The sequence below is a fragment of the Camarhynchus parvulus genome, chromosome 4 (genome assembly GCF_901933205.1).
Source record: "Camarhynchus parvulus chromosome 4, STF_HiC, whole genome shotgun sequence".
Lineage (NCBI taxonomy): Eukaryota > Metazoa > Chordata > Aves > Passeriformes > Thraupidae > Camarhynchus > Camarhynchus parvulus.
The window spans coordinates 5,882,014-5,908,806 of record NC_044574.1 but is presented as its reverse complement, the minus strand read 5'-3'; the positions used below and the strand labels follow the sequence as shown (position 1 = coordinate 5,908,806).

At 46.6% G+C, this 26,793-nt stretch overlaps 1 protein-coding gene across 1 annotated transcript in view; it reads left to right on the top strand.

Annotated features, from left to right (window-relative positions):
- The first annotated feature begins 3,686 nt into the window (after positions 1-3,686).
- Positions 3,687-26,793, top strand: part of LOC115903148 (histamine H2 receptor-like) — a 48,342-nt gene continuing 25,235 nt past the window's right edge. Inside the window, exons 1-3 of the mRNA XM_030947406.1 lie at positions 3,687-3,839; positions 6,292-6,463; positions 7,742-7,888. Of these exons, the coding sequence (XP_030803266.1) occupies positions 3,687-3,839; positions 6,292-6,463; positions 7,742-7,888 (472 nt within the window). The remainder of the gene's footprint in view (positions 3,840-6,291; positions 6,464-7,741; positions 7,889-26,793) is intronic.

The following is a 26,793-nucleotide window of genomic DNA, read 5'->3' as shown; positions in this document are numbered from 1 at the left end:
AGAAAGATCAAGCTATCATCAAGATTAGGATTTGGAGCCAGGTTTTGGAAATTGTCTCCTATCTCAGTAATGAATCAGACACCTTAGGTTAAATTCAGATCCTACTGAATAAGCATTTTCCTTTTTTGTGTTTACCAGGGCCAGGATTTCACCCCTAACTTCAAATATTCCCAAACATTGCTGTGCCTGGGCTTGGAGCTGGTTACCAGTGTTACATCTTAAAATTGTATCTCATTTAGTTTATGCTTGTGGGGCCTGATTTTGCTCCCCATTCTGGGGGTTCCAATACTGAGTTCAAGATGACGGGATTGTCCTTTTTTTACTTTGCTGTATTACAGAATAGTGATATTTTTAAAGTGATTGTTCTTAATTTTTTATTATTCCAGGTAATTCTAGATTGCAGGCTTGGTTTCATTTACATCAGAAATAGAATCCATTTTCTCTGCCCTGGAAGGAAGACACTCTCAAGGGCTTACTGATATTTGTGTATTTGACTTTAAGGCAGAAGTTTGTTCCTAATTAATTGAATAAGTGCTTTAATCCCTGGCCTGAGGGCTTCCCATAGAGCATTAGCTGTATTAAGAAGGAAATGGAGTGTAATCCCTTTAATATAAGCACAGGAGAACATGAGAGTTTCACATTTCTGGAAATAGTTTCTTTCCTTGTTGCGTTATTTATTCTAATATTAATTTGCATAAAATGCAGTGAGGACAAAGGGCTTTTCCTCTTTCCTGACACCAGTGCAGAACTGTCAGCAGCACACAACCCTTGCCAGACATCCTTGGGCTCCCTGTAACAGTGTGCAGAGAGAGAAATAACTCATGGAATTCAGCTCATTCCAATGGTGCCTCTGAACACAGGTCTGTGACTGGTTCTCCTCCTGGAGCTGAGATCTCATCCTCTGCCTCATCACCAGCCTTCACCACTACTTGCATCATTGTAGTGGCAGAGAATCTCATTTCTGAGCCAATGGCTGCACTAGGCTCATGTATAGCTACAGAAATTGGACTCTTGGGTGAGATTCAGCTCACAAAGCTTGGGTTTCTGGATTTATTTCAGCCCCAGCTATGTACCTGCATTGGCCACATGAATTGTCCTAAATGAGCCAGGAGGTCAGGAAGGATCTGCTCAGAGGGAGATGTCCTCCTTGTGTACACCCAAAATTAGGCAAGATCAGTCTTTTGGTGAAATACATCCAAACCTGGTCAAGGCTTGGTGTTTTTTAAGGACTAAATACTGCTCTGTGTATCTGGTGGGGTGTTCCTCTCTATTCATGGGACAGAGGACTCCATTTGAGCATCCCCTGCTGCCTCATCAGAGGAAGAGAATGGCAGCATGAAGGGGACAGTTCAGGTGTCCTCAGCCACCTCTGAGCCCAAGTGGAATTCCCTGCCTGCCCTAACTCTGAGTGTTCCCCATCCTTCCATGCAGGGAGGTAAGGATGCTGTTTGCTTCTGCTCAGCACACTCACAAAGCAATGTCCTTTTCTCCTCAGTTTCCCCCTCTTTTGCTCACCTCTTCAGCAGGATTTGGGTGGAGGCTTCAAGAGCTCACAAAGGGCAGCCTTTGTCCCTCTCCTGGCCACGTGTCCCCAGCATGGCTGGCTGCAGCTGGAAAAGTGATAACAGCTCCCCAGCATAATTGTTGGGTGCCTTTGCCTCCAGGAAACAACACCAACCCCCTCAGGCTCCCCTTGTCCACCTCCAGGAGGGCTCCAGGGTTCTGAAGTTCAGTGGTGTCACAATGGAGTTTTCCCTTGACCCTGGAAACACAGTGACCACACAGGCATTGCTGGATCCCATCACTGATGTTCCTGCTGCAGGAGGGGTCACACCTGTTCACCCCCTGGGTGATTTTGGGGTTGCTGGTGCTGGGATGCCTCCATCTCCTCCCTTCTGAGTTCCAACAGACTGCATCCCCTGAGGTGTCCATCTTCTTACATCCTGCTTGGGTATATTTTACTTTGCTGAGGTTGGCTGAAATCAGTCATACTCTGCCAATCTGAGTATTTCAGCTCCATCTGAATCCCCTTTCTCCTGCCAGTAGCCAGCTCCAGGTCTCCAGTTCCCTTATCCCTTGAGGTGGGATGGAGGGGAAGACCTGGTCTGCTGGTTTTTAACGGAGTGATTTTTCTGGTCCAGGTTCCTGGGTCACCATGGAGATGATAAGAGATGCAAAGGCCTGGAAGGTGAAGGACACACAGGACTCTCATCCTCACTGGTGTTCCAGTAGTGGGTTTGGCTGGGTCTGCTGGTCTGGGAAGATAATAGGAATTGGTGACAGTGGAATTCTGCATCCTGGCCAAAAGCAAACATTGGTCTGGGAAACCCAGAGCAGGAAAAGAGTGAAATGTTAGAAAAGAAGGACTGAGAATATAAAAAATAGCCTTGCCCAAGGTGGGTGGCTGGTGGCAAGGCACACAAAGCCTTCCCTAAGGTGCTGTGTGCTGCTGCAGTGTCCCCAGTCACAGGGACATGCCAGGGCTGCCCAAGCCACCCGTGTGTGGTGGATGTGTTTGTGTAACAGTGGAGATCACAGTGACACTGCAATCAGAGCTCACCTCTGTGATGGTGTTCACAGGGGTTTTAGGATGAGGGAAGAGACGAGAATGTTGACTCCATGTTTCAGAAGGCTTGATTTATTATTTTATTATATATATTATATTAAAACTATACTAAAAGAATAGAAGAAAGAATTTCATCAGAAGGCTAGCTAAGAATAGAAAAGGAATGATAACAAAGGCTTGTGACTGACCGAGACAGTCTGGACAGCAGGACTGTGATTGGCCAATAATTAGAAACAACCACATGAGACTAATCACAGATGCACCTGTTGCATTCCACAGCAGCAGACAATCACTGTTTACATTTTGTTCCTGAGGCCTCTCAGCTTCTCAGGAGAAAAAATCCCAAAGAAAGGATTTTTCATAAAACATGTCTATGGCACACCTCCCCCAGCCCTTGCCTTGCATTGATGAGTTATCATTGATGAGTTATCACTGATGAGTTATCATTGATTAGTTATCACTGATGAGTTATCATGTTTGATGCTTCAGCATAGAAACAGCTCTGGAGCCAGCGTGAAGGCTCATCTCAGCAGCTTCCTGACTCCAGCAGTGCTCATGGTGCATGCTGAGGGACAAAATACACAGACAGTGCTCTCTCCCTAAAATCCTCCCTGTCTCCCAAAATTTGCACTGCAAGGATTTCTGGTGTTAGTGTAGGTGTCACTGCCTTTATATCCCCTGGCAGAGTTTTCCTCCACAGTTTCCCCAATGACTTTGCAGAATGAGTATTGACATTAGCCAGCTCTTTAAATATGTGATAAGCACACAGCAAATGTTACTGAGATGGAAGATGGAAGCATGAGCTGATTTGACCTGAGTGACGCTGGACCTCAGCAGCTGATCAAAGTATTTCAGCAGCTCAGTGTTAGTGCTCTGCCTGGGGCCATTTGGGCACTCAGAGGAGGTTTGGGGAAGGCAGGAGGAAGGTGTTTGTTGCAAGGGAAACCCTGGGACAAGAAGAGCCCCACAAACCATTGCCAAAAGAGTGTAGAACCTTCCCAGCTATCCTACTTGGGGCTTAACAGAGTAAGGAATCGTCCTGTTGGACTGACCCAGGTGGCCTAGAAGAGTAGCTCAACCTCTCCTGAGCTCTGGGGGACCATTTTGGGTTTGTATCTCCATGTTTGAAGGCTTCCCCCGAGGCTTAGTGCTGCCTTCTGTTCACTCCTCTCCCCCCCAGCTGCCCCCCGCGCTGGACAAGTACAAGAGCGTCTATCGCAAGGACTTCTGCTGGCACGACGATTATCACTCCCCCATCCAGGCACACGTTCCGGTACCGTGCTCCTTTCCCTGCTTCTGATACCCAGCCCAGGCTCCCAGCTCCCCTCCCGGCCCGGCTGGGGATGGGGATGGTGCCAAAGGGAGCCAGGGGTGGCTGCTGTCCCCAGGGCTGCTGTCCCCAGGCTGCTGTCCCCATGGCTGTGGTCCCCATGGCTGTGGTCCCCAGGGCTGCTGTCCCCAGACTGCTGTCCCCATGGCTGTGGTCCCCATGGCTGTGGTACCCATGGCTGTGGTCCCCATGGCTGTGGTCCCCATGGCTGTGGTCCCCAGGGCTGCTGTCCCCAGACTGCTGTCCCCATGGCTGTGGTCCCCATGGCTGTGGTACCCATGGCTGTGGTACCCATGGCTGTGGTCCCCATGGCTGTGGTCCCCAGGGCTGCTGTCCCCAGACTGCTGTCCCCATGGCTGTGGTCCCCATGGCTGTGGTCCCCAGGCCGCTGTCCCCATGGCTGTGGTCCCCAGGGCTGCTGTCCCCAGGGCTGTGGTCCCCATGGCTGTGGTCCCCATGGCTGTGGTCCCCAGGGCTGCTGTCCCCAGACTGCTGTCCCCATGGCGGTGGTCCCCAGGGCTGTCACCCACCAGCCACTCCCATCACACCCAGATGCCCTCGGCTTGTGCCCCCGTCCCTCCTGCGGGAAATCCCCCTGGCACCCTCCGGTAAAGCTGTTGGTGGGGAGTGATGCTAATTACACTCATTAAGTCAGGGCACTAACGAGTGCTGGCTGAGCCGGTGCCGGAGCCTAGGGCTGTGCCTGTTCCCGTGGGGCTGCTGGGAATCCATCCCTGAGAGCCTTGAGGAGGGGAATTGCCTTTGGGATGGAGATGGCTCCTTGCCCTGACACGGGCTTCAGAGGACTTCTGTGGGGAAGCTGGTTTTTTTTCTTCTTTTTTCTTCTACTTTTTTTTTTTTTTTTTTTTTCCAATCTCCTGGCAGTGCGAGCGACCCCCTGAGCTATTTAATCTGATTTGCCTCGCTCCGCCTGCCCCGGTTTAATTGCTTGTGGCAGCCCGGTGGGGACAGCTGCGGTTTGCTCTGGGCCACTGCGGAGAGGTGCTGGGGGGCACCTTCGGCTGCGGGACTGCTTGGGGCTCGTACGCTCACCAGAGAGGGGGAAAAAAGTGAGGCTGGGGAGGAAAAGGTGGGGACAACAACAGGGAAATGATTGTGCGAGGGTGCCCACCGGGGCAGAGAGATGCCACTGCCATCCCCGCCCGGGCAGCAGCCTGGGGAGCCCTCTCCTCTCCCTTCTCCCTTCTCCCTTCTCCCTTCTCCCTTCTCCCTTCTCCCTTCTCCCTTCTCCCTTCTCCCTTCTCCCTTCTCCTCTCCTTCCTCTTTCCTCTCCTCCCCCAGGTGGCTGCTCTCCTTCCAGGAGCCTGGCTGGCACGGCAGTGTTTAACCCCTGCCTGCTGGAATGCAGTTCCCAAGCCATGTATCTCCATTTCTTTTTTTCTTTTTTCATTTTCCTTTAATTTTTTTTTTTTTGAAGGCTGCGCACTTCCTTCAAGGTGCTGGTGTAGCGTGGGAGATAGGAAGGAAGGAAGCTGTGTCTGATTCTCTTGGGTTGCAGCTCCCTTTGGCTCCCTATCAGTTCCAAGACCTGCCAAAGAAAGCTGTCCCACTGGGTAGTGTGGTGATGAGGTGCTCAGGAGGCCCAGGTTTCCCTCTTGGCCCTGAGAGGATTTGCTCTTTTTTAAGAGGGTAAAACAACTGTGATGTTTTTATCTGTGAAATTTTGGGCACTAACCTACTCCCAAGGGGAAGGGGAAGTCCTTGGGTTGAGGAAGAAAGCACTGGCTGGTGAGCCATCCCCAGCAGGGTCTCTTGGAGCCTTTTGTCCCTCTGGAGATACCTCAGGAGAAGCTCTGGCTGTCCTCAGTGGGGGAAGCCCCCAGACACAGGTAGTTCCAGCAGCCTCCCCCTGCCCTACTGTCAGCCTGGCAAAGGAAAAACATCAGAGGATTACCCTGGGGTTGGAGGGACAGACAGAAAGCCACAGAGACCCAAAGCAACAGACAGACCATGTGAGCATGGTCCTTGCTGGCCCAGCAGCCTGGAGCTCCTCACAGCAGGAGAATCCCTTTCTGAGCCCCTAAGAAGCATCTGGAGCTGCAGCTGGAGAGGCTGGAGGCAGCAGCCACACTGGGATCTTCTTTAGCCTTTCCCTGACAGGAGCCCTGGAGCCATTCCTGCTTTTGCCAGGGCTCCCCTCTCCCTGCCACTGCCCACCCAGGGCCCAGCAGAGTCCCAGGCTGTAAGATGGGCAGGCAGAGAAAGCTGTGCTGGTTCCTGTACTCCAGTGAGAGCCCCAGAGCTGCTCTGTGGCCCCTGTATCCCCAGGGATGCTGATCCCACCCGAGCCCAGGCTTGGCTGTGTTGGACGATGCTTTAGTCCCTGCCCTCCCCAGTTCTTGCCTCTCCATTCACACAGGACTTTTTTCTGCAGACACCTTCATACCCTCCTCTGGAAGACCTGCCCAAGTGCTACCTGCCAGAGTTCCAGCCCTCTGACCTGTCCCCAAGATGGGCAGGGAAACTGGAGATTCTGGCTGAGCCTGTGCACGACCTGAGCTGCTGCTCGCCCCTTCCACCTCCTGCTCCCACAGATGAAACTGAGGGTAAGCCCTGGTGCTGGCACTGCTGGTGTGTCCAGCTGCCTGAGGGACTGTCTGCTGGGCCTCTGCCAGCCCCCAGCCCCTGCTCTGTGCTGGCTGGGCACACAGGGATGGATAGCAGCATCCTGCTGGTGCCTGGGTGCTGGGCTGAGCTGGAGAGGGGTCACACATGGGCACAGCGCCCTGTCACCAGGAATATGCAGCTCCCAGGCCAGCCCAAAGCATGGGAGTAGGGAGTTGGGGTTTTAGAAACATCTTGGTGCATGAAGAGCCACTTCCAGCAAGGGTCTCTAAGGGTTTTATCTTCAGAGCTCTGCTGGGATAGAGGGAGAGGCAGTCAACCCCACATTGCAGAAGTGCAGGGAGGGAAAAGGGCCCTGGCTGGATGTGAGGGGTTTGGGTGGTTCAAAAAACCCTTCTGCTAAGGGTACCTGTCTGACAGCAAATGTGCTGGTGGCCAGCCCTCAGCCACACCATTTAACAGCTTGCTTGCATGGATTAAAATACTCATGGAAGTCAGGAAAACAAAAGGAGTGGTCACCAAGCATCATTCTGACATGCTCAGCCATGCCAAAGCAAAGATTTTTCTCTGAGTTCCTGCTTGAGAGGGAAGAGGGTGTCATTGCTCAGCAGTGCTCCAGAAGCAAACAGAAGACATGCCAAGGATGTCCTCTCTGCTCCCTGAGCTGATCTCTCCCAGTGTGGGATGCCTGTGTCTGGATCCTTCCATGATCAGAGGGGAGCAAAGACACAGCCATCTCCTGCAGCTTAATGCCACCCTGACAATGAGGTGAAGTGAGCCCTGGTGGGTTTTCCCTCTCCACTCAATAGAAGGAGAGTCTGGACAAGCAACTCAGACAGGTGTCTCCATATGGACTCCACTTACCTCTGAGGGCTGCAAAGATCTCCTTGCCAAGCCCATCTGAAGCTATCTTATGCTAATGACAAAACCCCTGTGGGCTCTTCCTTTCCTGCTCTCCCCTGTGTATCCCAGCAGTGCAGATTTTTTCCCTTTCACACACAGACCTGCTGCAGAGAGTCTCCTTTTTAGCAATGTGGAGGCAGTGGGCTCCTTCCCCTTGATTTGGACCCCCAAAAATCCTTCCCCTACTTGAGTCATGAACCACCAAAACTGATGCAACCCCAGCAAAGCTCTGCTGAAGTGACTGGGTCTCCCCTGATCTTTGCCAGCTGGGACTCCAACTTAGGTTATCCAAAGGGTAGGATCTGGGTGAGTTATTGGTGGTGATTCCTGACTAATTCACCTTCTTCTCCTCCCAGTCTCAGGGGTGTTGGAGCCGAGAGAGCTGCCACCACCTGCTAACGTGGTCACCTACCAGCAGTTTGCCCAGGATTTGTACAAGGAAGTGCTGTCCAATGCTGATAAATACAAAACCAAGAACAGGAGCTCAGCTGTTTTACTGCAAGGTCAGTGGATGGAGGCTGTGGAAACTGCCCCATGTGAATAACTGGTGGCCTTCAGCCTGGTTTTGTGGTTTTTAATATCATTCCAGAAGAGATGAGGAGAGGGTGAAGGGAAAATGAGTGACACAGGAAGGGTTCACAGATCCCCTGTAACCATCTGCCCATTGGTGGGGAGAAAGCAGAGCAGAGAAAAGCAGTTATCTTCTAGAAGAGGTTGGAGTGTTGTAAATGGTGTTTCTTTCACCCCAATTTCCAGACAGCCCATCCCATGGACCACAGCCCTGCTCAGTGTGGTCTCCCTGGAAATAATGTCATAAGAAAGGAGCTGGGTTGCATTAACAGCCTGACATGGCCATGCATGTGTGAGACACCTGAAACCTCAGCCTCAGTGAAAACAACAAAAATACTCCACTAATTACTCCCTGTAGGAATCAGTCACTTTAAAAATACCCAGAAAATCTCTCTGCAATGGATGGCTCTTCTTTGTGTGTCCTCCCTGCATGTTCATCCCCAGTTAGATCTGCTTGATCAGAAGGACACACACAGAGCTGTTCACACACAGATGAGACATCCCTGGAGAGTCTGGTGGGAGATGGGGCCTCTTCAAACCAGCTCCCACAGGGATTTTTGGGGAAGATATTACAGCAGATGTGATGATCCTCAGTTAGGGGTTAAGTGAGCCATGAATCTCTTCCTTGGTTTAGTCCCTGATGAGTGGCAGGATGGAAAAGAAAATAGACAGTATGGGAAAATGTATACCAGGTGCCAAGTCAATATCCAGACAGGAAGATCACAAGATGTCATTTCCCGGTCTGCCTTGTATGTCTTCCCTCACACAGGATATGGAAAATAAGGGCTGAATAATCTCATCTAAAGGACCTTACCTACACCAGGGAAGCAATTCCTCCATTTTCCCTTGGTTAACCTTTTCATCATGCTAACTCCAACAGGAGAGCTGGAAGCACAAACAGCCAATGGAGCTCAGGGGAAGGGGGAACACTCAGACTGTGCAGGAGACAGACATCCAAGAAAAAGTCTTTAAATTATTTGGACTCTCTTTCACTAGACTGCTCTGACCTTGATTGGAAAACTGTCTACAAGCAAGATTTCGAGCCCCGGAGAGGAATCCATGCTGGACTGTACACAGAGGACATAAGGCCTTCTCCCATTTTCCCTGAGGATATCCGCTTCAATGAGTAAGGGAGAGGTGGGAGGGGAGGAGAGGGTGGCTGCTGGGACTGGGGAACAGGCTAGGAGTAGGTCAGGGAGGTTTTGGAGCTGCTTGGCATTGGAAGATGTTTCTCAAATGTATTTCTCCTTGTCCCTGTTATGCAATGAGCCCAAGGAAATTCCCTCGGGGACAAATCCACTCCCAAAGCCTGATCATCCTTTTCTTGAGAAGTTTTGCAGTGGGGTTCGTAAGAGTGGAGAGAAAACTCCTGTGACAGTCTCATCCCTGTGGAAAGAAGATCCCCATGGGGCTGGGGCAGGAGGCATGTCTCATCATTTCCATGCCCAGACTTCCCCTGGGAAAGGGCTCTCTCAAATCAAGCAGGGCAGGAGCTGTTTGCAACGTGACTCATCTGCACACTATGAACCAAACAGGCATAAACTGCTCCTCAGCTCTCATTTCTCACTGGAAGGGCAATTCCTCCCTGCTGCCTCATGCCCCCCACCTTCCCCGAACACACACATATTTCAGCTCTGCACTGCAGATTTTAATCTGTGATCCTGGAGTTGTATGTGGGGTGCAGACTGTGTCTGTGTAATGGTTGGTCCAGGTGGGAGATGGATCCTGGTGACAGCCATGTGTGTTGCAGCATCTGCCCCATTCCTGATGGACACAGGCTGTTTCCCCTCTCTCCCATCCCACCTGAATGTGCTTTTGTTTGCCCCACATGGATTCCTGGCTGGGTGGGTGAAGACCTGAATGGGTCTTCTAAATTGATGCTAAAATTATCCCAGAGCAGGTGGTGTACAGAAACCTCTCCCTGACACCTAGAAGTTATTCCTTTTAAAGGACATCCTTGCAGTATTGAGTGATGAACAAGATAAACAGCTAAAATGTCAAAAATAATGGGAACAAATAACTTATTTTACAATGAAATCAACTGTAATCAATCCCCAGACCTGTTGGTGAGGGGAGGCAGGAGGGGAGGCAGGTCCTTTGTTCTGGTGCACAAAGCACTGGGTGGAGGTGCTCTCCTCATGCCTTTCTCCATGTCCTCTGCAGGAGCCGCTGGGTGACTGAGTATGGAGATAGCTACAGCATCTTCCTGAAGAATCTGGACTGGTCCTCTCCCATCTCTGCCCAGTGGCTGCCCTTCGGGAAGGATGCACGATGGACGCCGCGATGGAAACTGGTCGGGAACTGAGTGCTGCCAAGGTGGTTGTGGTAAGCGCCAGCACCATCCATGTTGGCCCTCAGGGCTGGGATTTCAGTGGGGAAAAGTATAAACAGTCCTGGGATCTGGTACAAGCTACCATGAGAGCGGAGAGTTTGGCTGCTGGAATGTTCTGAGCAGCAGCATTTGTCCCAGCTCAGGAGGACTGGGAGAGATGCCCTTCAAAGGTCCCTTCCATCCAAAACCATTCTATGATTTTGTTCTGTCCCAGCTCAGTGCAGGAGGGTTGGGTGAGATAACCTTTAAAGGTCCCTTCCAACCAAAACCATTCTATGATTTTCTGGGTTCCTAGAAAGTGATTTTCCAACCAGATCTAATTAGGAGAGTGTTTTTCACTGTGAGGGTGGCCAGACACTGTCTGGAGACTGGAGAGGTGGGGAGTGGCATGGAGATGTTCACTGGGTGACAATGCTGGCTCTGGGGAGCCTCTTCTGGGCTGGCCCTGTTGGACCAGGACATCTACATTATGGCACATTTTTCTGATTTCTTTTAGGATGTGTTACCTATGTTGTTCTGTGATTACAGCTCTTTGGCCCTCCAAGCTGCCTGTGTGATCCTGCTCATCAGAGACCCTGAAAGCCTTGGAAACCTCATCACTACCAAACCCACCACTGTGTCTGTCAGATGTGAAATGTTTGGCAAAGACTTCTTTAAGTGCAAATTATGATTAAAATCTCCCATGAACCTCAGCTTTTATCATTGTCAGGAAATGTTATTTTCAGGGGACAATGGAGGGTACAGAGCTAAAATCACCCTGGCAGTTTCCATTTATGTACTTTAAAGAGAACTTGATGATAAAACTTTGACTCTCAGCAAGAAGTAGTGTGTGTTAAACAGCGCTGTTGGTGTTAATTTACTCTCTAAAACCTTGTCCACTTATAGAGAGGAAAATATCCCGTGTTTTCCAGGGCAGCTGAGTACCAGCCTTGCAGAGCTCCTTCCCCTCCTTTACATTTAACAACTTATTCCAGATTTTGACCATCAATTTCAGCCAATTCTGGGCAAACGGGAGTTGAGTTTGCCGTGTCCGTTCGGGATTTTTAGGTTTCTGAAGGGTTCAAGGCTGCTCTCAGCCTGAAGATGGCAATGGAGAGCTGCCGAACCCAGACCTGGAAAGGGCTGACAGCTCTTCTGCTGTGGCCTTAGTGACCTGAATGGGTCTTCTAAATTGATGCCAAAATTATCCCAGAGTAGGTGGTGTAGAGAAACCTCTCCCTGACACCTAAAAGTTATTCCTTTTAAAGGGCATCCTTGCAGTATTGAGTGATGAGCAAGATAAACAGCTAAAATGTCAAAAATAATGGGAACAAATAACTTATTTTACAGTGAAATCAACTATCCCCAGACCTGTTGGTGACAGGACTTGTGTAGACACAACAGCACACTGGTCCCTGACCCAAGGAATTAATCATCTAAATTTGCAGGATTTACCAAAATGATGTCTGGCAAACAAGTTGATGATACAGGGAAGCTCCAAGCAGAGGATACAGGGAAGTAGAATGGGCCAGTGTTTCTCAAAGCTGCTCTGGTGTGGGGCATTGCTGACCAGAGCTCATGCAGCATTTGGGATTTCCACTGTAGCTGAGTGTAGTGGACTGGTGGCAATTTTGGAGGACAGAAACAATGAAACTACCTTTAACTTAAAAAACAGGGAAATGCTTGCTTAGATCAGAGATGAGACAGAGTTTGACTTCTCTGAGGAAAATGAGACCATGAGAATTGAGATGTTCTTAAGGGCAATATGTGCTTTTACACCACTTAAAATTTACCCCGTGCCTTACTGATAACTTTCTCTTATAAAAAAAGCATCATTTTCCTGTCTCCCCATGCTGGAATTGGGTTCCTCAAACTGATTTCCACTCTGCTCTGCTGGGTTTTGCTGCACTGATGGGGGGCTGTGTCTGTATAAAGTTCTCAGAGCACATATACAAGGTAATATCACTAGGAAAAAGCATATTGCTAAATTGTAATCACAACCATGGTGGGCAAAACTGGCAGGATAAGAACATTGGGTTTGTGTTAACACAGGGTTAACTGAAGAGCACTGGGGCCAAAAAGACGTGAGAAGCTCTAGGTAATAGTGGCTTTACCTGAACACCATCCATTTCCAGTCCTTTTTCTGCAGCACCAAGATGACACCAACCATGAGCTCAACAGGGTTCCAAAAGTGATGCAACCAGGTTTTACAGAAGTAGCAAAATCCAAGAGAAAACCCCTGAAACAACACAGAGAGACAAGCTGGGAATGGGTCAGGAGGTGGCTGGTGGAGATTAGGAGATGTTTTCCAGGATCCTGTTGCCTCATTACTGCTGTGACTGAGCCATATTTCTGCAGAGTATTTGGTGCTTCCCTGTGTACAAAACAGAGGAACATCCCTGGATGGAGGCTGCTCTGGTCTGGGGAGAATCACTGGAGCCATGAGAAGGACAATCTGAAAGAGGTTTCCTCTCAGGACACTCAGTTGGTCCCATCACAAGAAGCACAACCCAATGAATGTAAAATTTGCAGCTTTCCCCCCCAACTTCCAGCTTCAGAAAAACCAGGTTTTTAGTAAGGCTGAAGTGATGCTTTTTACCTGAATGCCTTAGTGCCATCTCCTGGGTAGAAGGGGAAATTCTCATTTTGGAAGTGGAACTGATCTCCCTTGGCAGTTCAGCCATTAGAATCCCAGTTGGCATCAGGATCCCACACCCTGCCTGGTCCTGCTGAGCTGCTGAAGAATTGTCTTCCTTGGGATTCATAATGGAGATATCTGTTCAGGGAAAAGGATGTCTGGGTTCATCCCTCATCTTCATCATGAATTTTGAAGTAGCATTTTCCATCTTTAGTTTTGTCTTTTCTATTTCCCAGCATGGAAGCACTGACTGAGCTTTAAATTTACTTCATGACTCCTTTATGGAAAAATCAAAATTATCATGGGTTAATCCATTGATGACTTTCTCTACTTTGAGTCTTTCTGGAACTCTCCACGAATTATCCCATTGTACATCAGAGGTGCAAAACATCCTTATTGAATGGCTAAATTATTTTCACAGTGCTGAAAGACAGGCTAAAATATGTCTGTGGCCATTCTGGCCACCACTACAGAGCATCCAGTTCACCAAGGAATGACTGAACCCTCAGATGTGTTTGATGCTGCCTGTGCCCTGCATGGGAACAGGCAGAAATCCCACAGCAGCTCCCTTGGAGGAGCCTGCTTGGGAAGAACTGGTGATTTGCATTGTAACAGGCAAGAATTTCCAGAGGTGTTTTTACAAATGTAATTAGAGGATTAACTTAGCCCAGCAGAACAAAACATTGTGGTTTCATGATGTGACATTTATAAAAGAGAAGCACCTGCAGTAAATGCTTGGACACCTCTGCTCTGCAAACAGCACTGCCCATGAATGCCACCACATCTTTGAAGGCTGCAAGGACATTCAAGGGCTTATCCTCAGCCCCATCACTGAGCAATCAATTTTTCCTCCTGTTTTGGACAAAACTCTTCCCACGGCTGCCACCCAACTCACAATTGTGCAATAAATCATTCAGCAAATGCTTCATGGTAGCAGAGAAGGAGTTAATGATGCAAATCCACACCTGGATTTGATGCAAATCCACACCTGCAGCCAGGTCAGCTCTGCCCTTGGCTCAGCCACCAACCTGAGCAGAAATTATAAGCAAAGAATTTGCCAATCAACACATTTTACAAAACTGAATTTTGTCAAGGGATGGTGGTCAAACAACTCTTTTTAAGTGGTATAGTTTTAATGGCACTTTCTTGGGCAAATGATGGAGTTCAAAAGAGATGGAGAGAAACAGAGAGAAATGTGAAAGGTTTATTGTTATGGCTTGGTGGTCCAGAACAAAAGCAAGTGCCAGCTACTCCTCCCATTTTCTCTAAAACCAGGTCTTTTGCTTTCCAACCAGACTCAGCTGACCTCATGCCTATTTCCACACTGTTTCTGTGACAGCTCAGGTGCTGTCAGTGCTTGGGAACAGTCTGCTGGGCTTGAATTTGGGACACAACCTTCATAGAAGTTCATAAAACATTAAAAGTTCTTCATTGCCTTTATTTGAGCTTGCTTAGATGGAGAGGGTTTCTTTGCTTTGGTTAAAAGCTACATGAATCATCAATAGAAAGTGAAAGGGGATGTACTGCTGGATGGGATGACTCCATTTATAGTGTACAGGTCTGTCTGATGCTGCTGCAAGATAAAAGTGAGTTTACAGCTATAAATGACTGACTGCAGCTATAAATGACTCCATGATGATGACAAGTCCTCTGCATGCACCTGTGCTCAGCTCAGACATCCAAGTGCTTTGACTCAGATCTCCTCCATCTGGAAGGAACCACTCTCTTGCTGTCAGGGCCTGAGGGAATGGCCTGAAGCTGTGTCAGGGGAGGTTTGTGCTGGGTATCAGGAAAAGGTTCTGCCCCCAGAGGGTGGCTGGGCCCTGACCAGGCTGCCCAGGGCAGTGGTCACAGCGCCAGCCTGGCAGAGCTCAAGGGGTGTTTGGACAATGCTCTGGGGCACAGGGGGTGACTCCTGGGGATGGGGCTGTGCAGGGCAAGGAGCTGGACTGGATGATCCTTGGGGGTCCTTTCTAACTCAGCTTGTTTTGTGATTCTGTGGTCAGCTTGAAAGCTGCTTGATGGATTTGCCTCCATCAAATATAAACCTGGTAAAACTGTTAGAATTTTCCACTGATACTACTTTATTTTTTGTTGTAAACTACCAGCAACATATTCTGTAATATGTTTTGACTTTGCCCATGAGATCACCTTCCATGAGTTCAGAACAAAATGTTTCGATCCAGGGTCATGGTGACCCACATACTTTACTTTCCTCTCCATCTCCTTGGTCACTGGACATTGAAAAAAATTGGGTTTTGAGTGGTCTGAGCCTTTCCTTTACTTTGCAGGTCATTCTTGGACACATCTCCAAGATCTCATTCTTGGACAGAACTCCAAGGAGTTCTGGGATCATGTGGCCTTTGTAGACCTGAGCATTGCTCTCTCCCTGTGAAGAGTGGTGATATCCAGCCAGGCCTATCCCCCTTGGGAAGAGCCTCTCTTACATGGAGCTAAGCCTATATAAAATATTTCCCTTTTTAAAAAAGCAATTGTTAAATGGAAACATGCTGTAATATTTGCAAATTCAGTTCTCATCCTTCCATGGAAACATCCAGCTGTGTGTGCTACTCAGCAGGGAAATGATATGCCAGAGAAATATGAAAAATAAGTAGATTTTATTTCTCTGTGGGATGGATATCAAGGGAAAATATTCTCATGGGTGATGTTTGATGGCTCCTGGGGGAGCTGCTGATAATGAGTCAATTAATTAAGCAGGTCAGCAGGGCAAACAGTCCCATCAGGAAGCTCCTGCTCTAATCAACATGTGAGGGTATTCCAGGCTGGGAGCTGCTCCTTCCTCTGCCAGCTGCTCCTGCTTTCCATCACTGCTCCCACCGTGAGATTTCACTGGATTGATCCAAGGAATGTGTGTATGAAAGACATAAATAATGACAAAAACTGAAAACAAGCACTTCAGTGTTTTATTTCAATCACATTGCCTCAAAAGCAGATTCAGGCTATGACACCTTTACAATCAGCTGCACCTTCTTCAATTCAGCTGTGACAAAAAACTGCCTTACCTGGAGAACCAGACCAGCTGTACTGCCCTGCAGGTGACAGAGGAGCTCCCAAAATCCCGTTGCATCTCTCACTGTGGTGGTGGTGGGTTCACTCACCCTGAAAACTGCATCCAAAGGATGTTGGGTTCCCTGGAAAATTTTCCAGTTATTTCAAGAGGCTTGGGCTTTGTAGAAAATAAATAATGAAAAAAAAATTAGAAGTAAATTTAATAAAAATCAGAGAGAGGAGACCCCTGATGTGGCATTTTGCAGTCCCACAGCTGAAAGTGCTCACTTTCCCCATTGCCTCCCCGGCACTGTTTCTGGCAGTGGTCACAGCTTCCTGCAATAAAATCAACAAACCCAATCTTGCTGCTACAAATACCAGCCTAAAGGCTTTAATTCTGCCTTAGCCTGGCTTTGCAAGGTGCTGGTGCTGAGCTAGGCTTGTTCACATGGTGCTGCTGCCCAAACTGGTGCTGAGTGCCAGGTGTGACAGGGCAGTAAAGATGGCACAATAACAGAACTCCCAAAAATTGGGGCACTGGCTCAAAACAGAGCCCCAAACCTTTGCACACCCCACTGAGGCTTTTGGAGGAGTGTGAATCTTGAGAGGTGGGGAAAATTGCTTCAAGACTAGCAAAGAAATCAAGAAGTGGTGCAAAGCACAAGGAGAAGAGCTGAGCAGCAGCTGATGTGCTTGAGGAATCAGGTGCCCTCTGAGCCTGTGCCTGTCCACTGCTGCCTTGGAACCCAGCCAGTGCATGTATGAGAGGGGGTTGGTACCCAGTGTTGCTTTGTACCAGTTCCCTGTTTGCCTAATACAAAATAAATGGGCTTTTTAAACTCCAAATGGAGCTGTGCAAGCCAGATGGAGAAATGCCAGCTCCGATCCTTTGGTTTTCCATACAATTCTTTCTGATCCCAATTCTTTCTGTTGCAGGAAAAACATCCAAGCAACATTTCTTCAGTTCTTGGAGAACTCTAAGATCTGACTCCAGTGCTCTCTGGAGGTCACCCTGGTGAGACAGGAGGAGCATTGGTGCTGTGGCTCTGTGGGATGGAGAGCTTGGAGCTGCCCAGGAGAAGGGAAGGAGTGCAGGGTATGGGAACCAGCCCATCGTGGCTGGGAGTGAGGTGTGGGGTGTCAGGTGAGTGCAAGGCTGGGAAGTTCTGTGGTTTCAGGAGCAAGTTGCTCAAGGTTAAAAGAAGTGTGGGAATAGTCTGAGCTGAGTCAGGCCTTTTCCTTTCACTGGTACATTTCTAGCTTTTGAAGAAATAGATTGAAAAACAGAGGAACTGGAGAAAAGACAATACTTGGGCTTTCAGAAAATGGTAACCCTCTTTTTCCATTCATTTTGGACCTAATTTGATTATGCACCTTTTTCAGGGCAGAATCAGCTGTCTCTTTAATCAACATAATCCTAACCATGCTAGCAGGGGGTTTTTGGTGAAACCCACCTGAATTTTCAAATAGTTTTGTGGCCAAACCATTTTTTTCATCCTGAATGAAAACTGCATGGAAGGGGAACCACTCTTCCACCAAAATTTCACCTCTGGGAAGGAAGGGAAAAGTTCCTGAGTATAAGCCCCAAACTCCCAGGCCTGTAGCTGGTAGGGAAAGACAGATGGATGGATTTGGGATGCTCCTGGGGATGGGACTTGCACGACAGGACAGAAATCTGTGAGGCTGGAGATGAAACTCTCCATGAGTCACTCCTCCCTGCAATGCAGGTGCTTTCCTGCCCCTCTTCCCTCACTGTTTTGACCACTCTTCTGGGGATGACCAATGCCTGAGTCACCCCTCATAAAGCTGCTCCTGGATTCACATTCTCCACGGTTGCTGCACATCCTGTAATAGATATTTTCCTATTCAAACACTGTTTGTTGGGGTGATTTCTCCTCAGAGAAGGCAGCAACCCACTCCTTCATTTGTTGATCACTCAAAACTTTGACCAATATGTGTAATAAATAATCTTGTCTGGGGGATAGCACTGAAAGCTGTTTTTTGGGGGGTTGTTTTGTTTTGTGCTGGGTTTTTATCATCTTTATTTATTGTATTGTTTCCACATTAAACTGGATTATGGAGAATGGGTTTGAAAGGAATCCTGAAGGCACTTCTATGATGCTAAATCAGAGGGCCAGGGAAATCAGCTGAAGCACTGGAACAGGGTGGTCCAAGTAACTGAATTTGTGCTTAGCCCATGACTCAACAAGACAAAGATGCTGTAGAGGATTAGTGACAATTGGTGTGGATGAAAGCCAGATCTGGCTGCCCAGCCTTGTGGCCAGGGTTTGGGTTTGAGCATTTTTTTCCTTAGCACTGTGTGGATGTGCCTCTGTGAGTGTGTGTGTACCTGTGTGTGTCCCAGCCTGATCTCAGGCACAGCTCTGTGTTTGCAGGAAAAGCAGCTCGTGCTCCCCACATGCCAGAAATCCGACATCCCAAGTGCCAACTCCTAACCAATACCTTGTGCATCATGGCAGACCTCCATCAGCCATTCTTCTGTCACAAATCATTAATTAATTCAAGTTTTTACCTCTTTGCTTAACACCCAAGCCAGCTCCTGGTAGAGCTCTGCTTTGGGAATTCAAGTTTTAATGCTTGGCACCCTCTGGCTGCACACCTTACTCTGTACAGTACCTCTTACTGTGAGCCAACCTCTGCCCACCTTATGATACTCTCCAGACATTTATTCAGAGATTTATTTAATGCTGTTTATTGTATAACAACAACAAACATCCATCTCCTCCAGCTTGCATCGAGGAGTTTTTCTGGCAGCAGAGAGCCGAGAAAGGATGAGCACGTGTGTGACACAGCATGGCATGAAGCATATTTAACTGCTGCATTCCCAAATGGGGACTGATGAGATCCATTAATGCCAGGAGCATCCCAGCAGTGCCTGCCTGCCCTTCACCTCTAGCTCAGCAGTAATTGCCTTGCCAGGCTTGGCCACACAGCACAGCACAGCCGGCTGTGACAAGGAGCAGCACTTCTCTGGGGAGGAAAGCTCAGAGCTTTAACCAGTGAACACAAATCTCCACTGGCAACTGTTGGGAAGGATGAAAGTTTGACAAGAAGGTCTCACAGATGTGTGCTTAGCAGAAAGATTTTTGAACGTAGAGTCTGATGAAGGAATAGAGATGGAAGCAAGTTTTGATATGCAAGAAAAGAATTGCTGAGCCAGTCTTACTGGATAACCAAGGAGGCAAAGGGTGTGTTAGTTAGAAGGGGTTTTTATGACTTAGAGCAAAGGATAAACCCACCCCAAACAAGAAGATGTTTTTACCAAGCAGAAAGATAGCCCAGGCAAACAAGTCAGCAAATATTGCAAGTAGAAAAAAGGTCTCAGAATTTTCCACTGCAAGAACACTGAAAAACAACTTCTAGCTTAAACTGTAATGTACTGACTTTTAGTGATTGGGGAACAATAACATGAATATGGTAATTTTAGTGGTTATGATAGACTATAGATAAAAGTTAAGGTATAGATTGGTTCTACTGTATTAAGATGCTCAGCAAAGAATACTATATAATGAATTTATATTCTAAACTCAGGGTCTCCAGGGCTGCCTGCAGCTGCAGCTGACAGCTGTAGGCACAGCTCTGTCACCCATGACTGCTGTAACATCTTGGATGTAATAAGCTGCATTTTAGAGAGCCACCTGGAACCTGGAGTTCTGCATCCCTCATTTCAGTTCTTACAGGCAACTTGTGGAGTTTTTTGCCTTTAGTGTGGTTTTCTTTTTTGGTTGTTTGGGTGTTTTTTTGTTTTGTTTTGGGTTTTTTGTTTGTTTGTTTGTTTGGGTTTTTTTTTTTATTGTTAGGATCAGGATTAAATGTGTGAGATGTCATTTTTGTTTGAACTCAGATGTTCATTCATTTTTATTTATATTATATTTTTACAAACTGTGAGTTTCATAGTACTCTAACAAACTAAAAATGGAGCTTTGTCTCTCTCTCTCTACAAGGCTTTTCAAGGATAAATTGTCTAATTAAGAAATGACAAATTATTTTTAATTTTAACTCAATAACTAACTACTCATGGCCCTCAGTGTGGGATTTTTTTTATTTAAATACACAATATTACTTAACCAGGGTTCCAACAGCAACTCATGAAATCTGCATTTTCCCCCCCATTCCATGTCCAGGGTTACAGCACCTGGATGCTGCAGAAGCCTCTTAGGGGTCCCTGGGCACTCTGCAGTTATAAAGCACTTTCTTCAGTCCGTCCATTTATTGTGCCAAGGGCAAGATGGGGCTTCAGCTATCCATACTGAGCATAAAATACTAAACTCAACAGGTTTTGGGTTGGTTTGTGAGGCTGCCATATGTCAGTGGTTTTGTCTGATGCTGAGCTGGGAATTTCAGTGCATGATAATTTTATTCTCAGGCTTTTTCTGGCCTTCAGGCCAATTTTTTACTGCAGAAGCGCTTACTCCCAGGTGTGGACCATTGCTGGCCACCAGCACAGGTGGGTTTCACTGCTGGAAGGGTTTTGCCTTCTGGGATTGTGTTGTACAATTGACAGAATTTGGCACAGCAGCAGCAGGTCAGCAGCTGGAGTCTCATGGGGCACAGTGTAAGGGTCAGTGGGGATTTCACTGGGGACTTTGGCTCCCGTCAGAAGTTTCAGGAACACCTTCAGGACAGGTGAGAGCAGTTTAGGAAGGTTTAAATGCTTGATCCACCCCTACTCAGACTCATGGCTTGCTTCGTCTGGGTATTTCCAACATGTGCTTCAGCCATTGCCTCTATGGCTGGGAAAAAACAAAACAAAAAAAAAAACCAACTGTGGCAGTTTCTGGGGCCGCCTGTGGCAGGAAGGAAATGATGAATCTGACTCCATGTTCTTAGACGGCTAATGTATTATGATATTATATTCTATTAAAGAATGCTGTACTAAAACTATACTAAAGAATAGAGAAACGATACAGGCCGAAGGGTACAAAGAATGAAAATGAAAACTCGTGACTCTCTCCAGAGCCCTAACACAGCTGGCTGTGATTGGTCATTAAGTTAAAACAATTAACATAAAGCCAATGAAACAACCACCTGTTGGCTAAACAATTGCCAAACCGCATTCCAAAGCAGCAAAACACAGGAGAAGCAAATGAGATCATATTGTTTTCCTTTTTCTCTGAGACTTCTCAGCTTCCCAGGAGATGACTCCTGGGCAAGGGGATTTTTCAGAAAATAACACAGTGACATCCAACCAAACAAAAAAACCCTCAAAACGAGCAAACAAAACCTATATCAATACATCTACATACATCTATAAATATATATGGATAAAATGTATGTATTAAATACACACACACACACACATATATATATATACACAAGGATGTGCCAGTTACACAGGCAGACCCTAAGTGTCACAGAGGAGCAGGGTCAGAGAGCTGTAGGTCAGTCCTGCTCTGCAGTTTCCAGTTGTTTTTATGAACAGCTCTCTGAGTGCCTACAGGAGCCCTGCAGGCTCCAGGAGCTTTCTCTCCTGTGTTTGTTCATCCCTGGCTGACCTGTCAGATGTATTTGCTAAAGAATTCCTGCAGGCAAAAAAAAAAACAATAAAAAACCAAAACCTTTTCTCTTTAAATTAAAAAAAAAATAATTTAAAATGTAGATTTTTGAGTGTGGGTCTCTTTCCAAAGTGTCCCTGTGATTTATAGGCCCCTGGCTATGCCATAAAGGGATTTAAGCACACAAATCCAATTATGGCTGGGAAATCCATGTGTTCCCTGTGCTTTTGGTAGGAAAAGTTTTTAGGGAGCTGATCATCTGACAAAGAAAGGATTCTGATTGTTCTTCAGAGGTGACCTAATTCCATCTATAATTCACATTTGGGACTGAAGACCTTCCAAACAGGACCTGGCCTTGACCAGAGGTCCTGTTCCTCTTCTGCTCCTCTTCACACTGAGCTCCCGCCACAACCTGGGACTGGCAGAAACTGGAACTGGAACATTGCTGAGTGTGGCAGCAAGGTGCACTTTGGGAAAGGCGGCCAGAAATGCTGACAGCATCCATTTTCCAGCACCATTGTTGTCTTTTGGGCAACTGTCTGCATGGGTTTGGTGCCTTCAAGCCCACCACAAGGCAAAGGGAGAACTGGGCATGTTGGAAATGTGATCCAGACACCGTGGGAAGAGGAAAGAGCTGAACATCTCCATAGGGGGATGCTGAACTCAGCTCCTCCCTGGGAAATCAGGCAGCTCCCCATATTTTCATAGGTATGAAGGGGAATTTCTTGTTCTGATCACGACCTTTTCCAGCTCAGCCAGGGCTGACTCCTGATGCTGGGATCTGGTGGTGAGGGCCATGGCTGGGAGGAGATGACACTTGGATAGCTGTGGAAAAGCATCTGAAAAGTTAATTCTGTTCATTTGTTCACCTAAATCAAGTTTCTAGCTGCTACCAGATTAAAAAAAAAAAAAAAAAAAGTTTCCCAATTTAGAAATACAAATTTCTATTTCCCTGTGTTCTTGCCAACTTGGAAAAGGTACCAATGGGCCCCTATTTAAAGGGACAAAGGATGGTGAACAACAGAAAACTAAACATTTCAAAAGCAAACTGGCTTTTTTGCCTAAACACAGAGCTGGAAGGGTAAATTTAAAACCCAAGCACTGAGTTGAAACAGGCTCTGTTTTATGTGTCAGAGTGTGAAATGAAAAATATAGACTGCCTCTTGCCACAGTTTTTTTATTCCACATTTATCCCTGCCAGGGATGAGGGTGAATCACAGGAGGAGGAGCAGCCAAGGGTGACGCTGCCACTGTAACCTACAAATGGAGAATTTTTGTTGTATTAAGGGGCCAAAGCTCTGGCTGTAGGACAGTGGGCCAGGCCAACAAAACTGAAAAAGGAACAACTGATACTTCCACTAATGCTAATAGCATTTTTGAGTGCAAGGTGAGAGGAGAAATCCTTCACAAAAGTTTGAAAAGATTGATTACATTGTAATTTGTCTTTGGTCCCGCATTCAGGCATTAAGTGCTAGCAGTATTCCTGATTATAATGGGAAATTCTGTTCCCTGCTGTGGAGAGAAAAATAGCACTGAAAGCAAAACACACCTGGCAGACACCTTGAATATGGAACTTTTTATTAAGCACTGCATTTTTTTTTCTTTGTTAATTAATCTATTTCACAGTCTCAGGTAATCACTTTGCAACTTCTCAGTAGTCTGACTTTCAAAGGAACTTTATGCTCTGTCAGTTTCTATACCCCAAAGAGCACGGGAATGACAGAAACCTCTTGGTAAATTGTTCAGTGCTGTCTTGCACTTCCCTTTCCTAGAAGCCAGTTACATTAAAAACATTCTTTGTTCTAAAGGTAATTCTCCTACATGGAGAATTGCTGCTGCTTTACTCCAGCAGCAATCAAAGCCAGTCAATACATTTTCTATTTTGATGGAAGGCTCTCCTGGGCCCCTTGGGGTTGTGTTTTGGGTGAGCTCTGCTGCTCATTCCCCACCTCTGAGGACACATTTCTGCCTCTGCAGTGAGATATTTTCATTATTTTATGTTATACCATGAGCCAGTGAGGAGGTGCTGCCAGGTGTCTCCAACTGAGAAGTCTAGAAAATGTTCAAATACAGACATTTTTCTCTTTCAAGAAGATATGAGCACTAAATTTTCCCTTTATTTTGTTCTTATAGTTTTGGCCTTACAGAAAAGCAATTTCACCAGAAGTTCACCTGAGATTAATGTATCTTTATAAAATATTCCCATCCTTGCTTTGGAGATGGTTGTTTTTCACTGTACACAATTTGTTTTCCAACAGAACTAAAAGTATTTTTGTGTTTTAGTGGCATTTTTCATTTTCTATCAAAATCCTTACGCTAAATCAAGTTTATGAAGCCTGCAAATAAGTTTTCCTATCTCTAATAACAAGCATGAAAAGCTGGATTTCAGACTCATCCCACTAATGGCAATGTTTTCTGTATCCTGCTGTCCCAGTATGGGATTTTGTATGTTTTGGGTAAGCACAAAACAATAAGAAGACTGAAATTCATTTTTTTTTTTTGAACCAACACCATCGTTCACCTCTTCTAGACACCCCATACCCAAGTCCCCTCTGAAGACACTGCACAGAGGAGGCTCTGTAACAGTTTATTTTATTTTATCTTTCTTTATTGGCTCTCTCCAGGCTTTTTTGGTTTTTTTTGCCAGGCTCTCTGCAGTTTTTTATAGCAGTTTGTTTAAAACATGGATTTATCATTCAAGTGGTGGTGGGTGCTGGCACAGATCAATTACTGCAGCAGCTCCTACATTAACAGAATTGCAGATATTGACCTGGCAATCCACAGAAGCATGATGCCCACAGATGAAACCCTGCTTCTTTTTAAAATGACAGCATTTCTGTCCCAGGGAGCTGGGGAATATGGTCAATACATAAATCAGCACGTTGGGAAAAGGAAATGGAGTTACAAGGTTCTGCTCTGTGAGTTTCAATTCTGTGACTCATGCAATTCACAAGCAAAGGTTAAAAATGTTATTGGGCTTCTCCTTGTTGTAATACAGGGGCTGCCAAACTCTATTGATTGCTGTGTCTCTTAAAAAAAGAAAATAAAAGGAGAAATTTAATATGCAAGATTCTCCTTCTAATGCATTTTAATTAAAAACTTAATTGGTTTGAGCTAAGTATTTCTGAACTCTGGTAAAATAAATGAATATTTAAAGCTCCCCTGTGACCACCCTGACAGGCACAAGCTAGAAAAACAGGATTTCCTTTCACCAAAAAGTAAAGGCTTCTAACAGAGCACCATGTAGCACCAACTGGCAAAAGTCTGAACTGGGCAGTGGTGAGGAATCTGATTTGCACTGAGGTCTTTTCTCTTGCCAGAAACTCTTCTGTTTTCTCTCCCCCAGCAACTGTTTTTTAATTTTGTTTGGGGTTTTTTGGGGGTGGGTCAGGTTCTAGGTGATATTTTTTGTTCTATTTAATGGAGTAGCACTTCCTAAGCAGTGACCTCACTGGAAAGCACTAAAATTGCTCTAATTAGAGCAGGTTTTGGCACACCCTGGGTGTTCATTAAAAAAGGGACAGGATACAGTGCTCTCCATCAATGCTCTGTATAACATCAACTATATATTAAAAAAAAAAAGTAAAAAACCAAATTATCAGAGAAAAACCATTTTCATGTGTATCTTAATCTTCTGCAATAATCTACATAAAATCTGATGAATTTACATAAAATCTGATACATCAAGGGACCTGTTGCTAGAATGATGCCTTTTTTTTTCCCCCAGAGCTGTGGCTGCCCCAACCCTGGAAGTGCCCAAGGATGGGTTGGATGAGGCTTGGAGCAACCTGGGATAGTGGAAGGTGTCCCTGCCTTCACCCTTCACCCATCACCTTGTCTGCAGGAAGGAATTTATCCCCCAAGCTGCAGGAAGGTATTTATCTCTCCCAGTTACTGGAGCAGAGAATGTGGAATGCTTCAAATTCAGTGCTCAGAGCCTCCCTGGGCTGTGCCCATCACTGAGAGCATCAGAAACTGGCAGCTCCTGGTTGTGCTGCTTGGGAAGTCTTTGCTGTCTGTGGTGGTGGTTTCAGCTCAGGTTGTTTTCCTCATTTTATTCCTGGAATAATGTGGATTCAGCCTTCAGAGCCAAAGGACTCTGCTTCAGCCACAGTTTTAATAGATAAGCACTAATTTTTGACTGTGGATTTTTGTAAATTCCAGCAACTTCCAGCTCATTGCCCAAAGGCTCCTGGGGAGCCAGCTGTGATTTCTTTGGGCTGCCTCTCCGGGTTTTGGAAGGGGAGAGTTGCACAGCCTGGGCGGCCAAAAGCAGAGAGCAAAGCATTGCTGTGGGTGCTGCTCACAGTCAGCCCCAGACATGGTAGTGCCTCCCCAGGAGAGCCTGGAGGTCACTGTGACCTTCATCTGCATTTGTGGATATCCCTGGTTTGAGAAATGTCAGCTTTGTGGCTATGGATGGTGTCAGATCTAAAGGGGGTGAGTGGCAACTTCATCACAAAGGTCAGAAAAACACAGTTTTGCAAAAAGAAAATACATGGAAGTAACTTATATTCTGCTCTTGTTTATTACCTGGTTCCTTTTCTATATTCAGATTTTACTTTTTACCTTGGTTAAAACTGATTCAGTCAAGCTGCTAACATAAATAGCCTGGATACCAATTCTTTGAATCCAACCTATATTTATCTGGCATAGATCATATTTATCTAGCACAAGTCAGTGTCAAATAAACAAACATAGCTTGGATTGTACAAAGCCAGACATGAAAAACAGAACAACCAAAAATGAGTTTTGGTGTTACAGAGTAGGCAGTGGAAAGCAGACAGATTGTTATTGGGAGAGGAGGATTTTGGTGGTCCAGAGGAATCAGTCTGATACAGTTGTCAACAGAAATACATTTTTGGGTTTTGTTCCTAAGCTGTTGGCTGGGGACAGCACCTGGTGCACCATTTTATGTGAATTCCTGGGAAAGAATTACTGAGCTATGAGAACAGGGAAAGGGGGCAAAAAAAGCAAATATGAGAAAGCAGTGAGATGATGCAGAGATCTGCTGGGCGGGCATGGCTGTCTGGCAGGGCCATGTGCCCACACTCTCACCCCCCAGCCCAGTTTCTGTTGTCCTCATCAATGATGAGGATTTTCATTCCCTTCCCCACTTTCTTTATATGTGTTCCTGGAAAAGATGAGCTTTTGATGGATTTTTGTCCTGCCCCTGAAGAGCTGTGTGATCCAGCTCAAAGAAGTTCATCATCCTAGCAGACAGGCTGTATTTTCCTCTATTCAGCCTCTCCTATATCATAACCCACAGATGAGTTTCCCTCTCTCCTGCTCTTTCTGAGAGCCAGCAGGTGCAGTTGTGGGGTGGCAGAGGGCACAGCTGGGCACAGCTGGGCATCCCCAGCA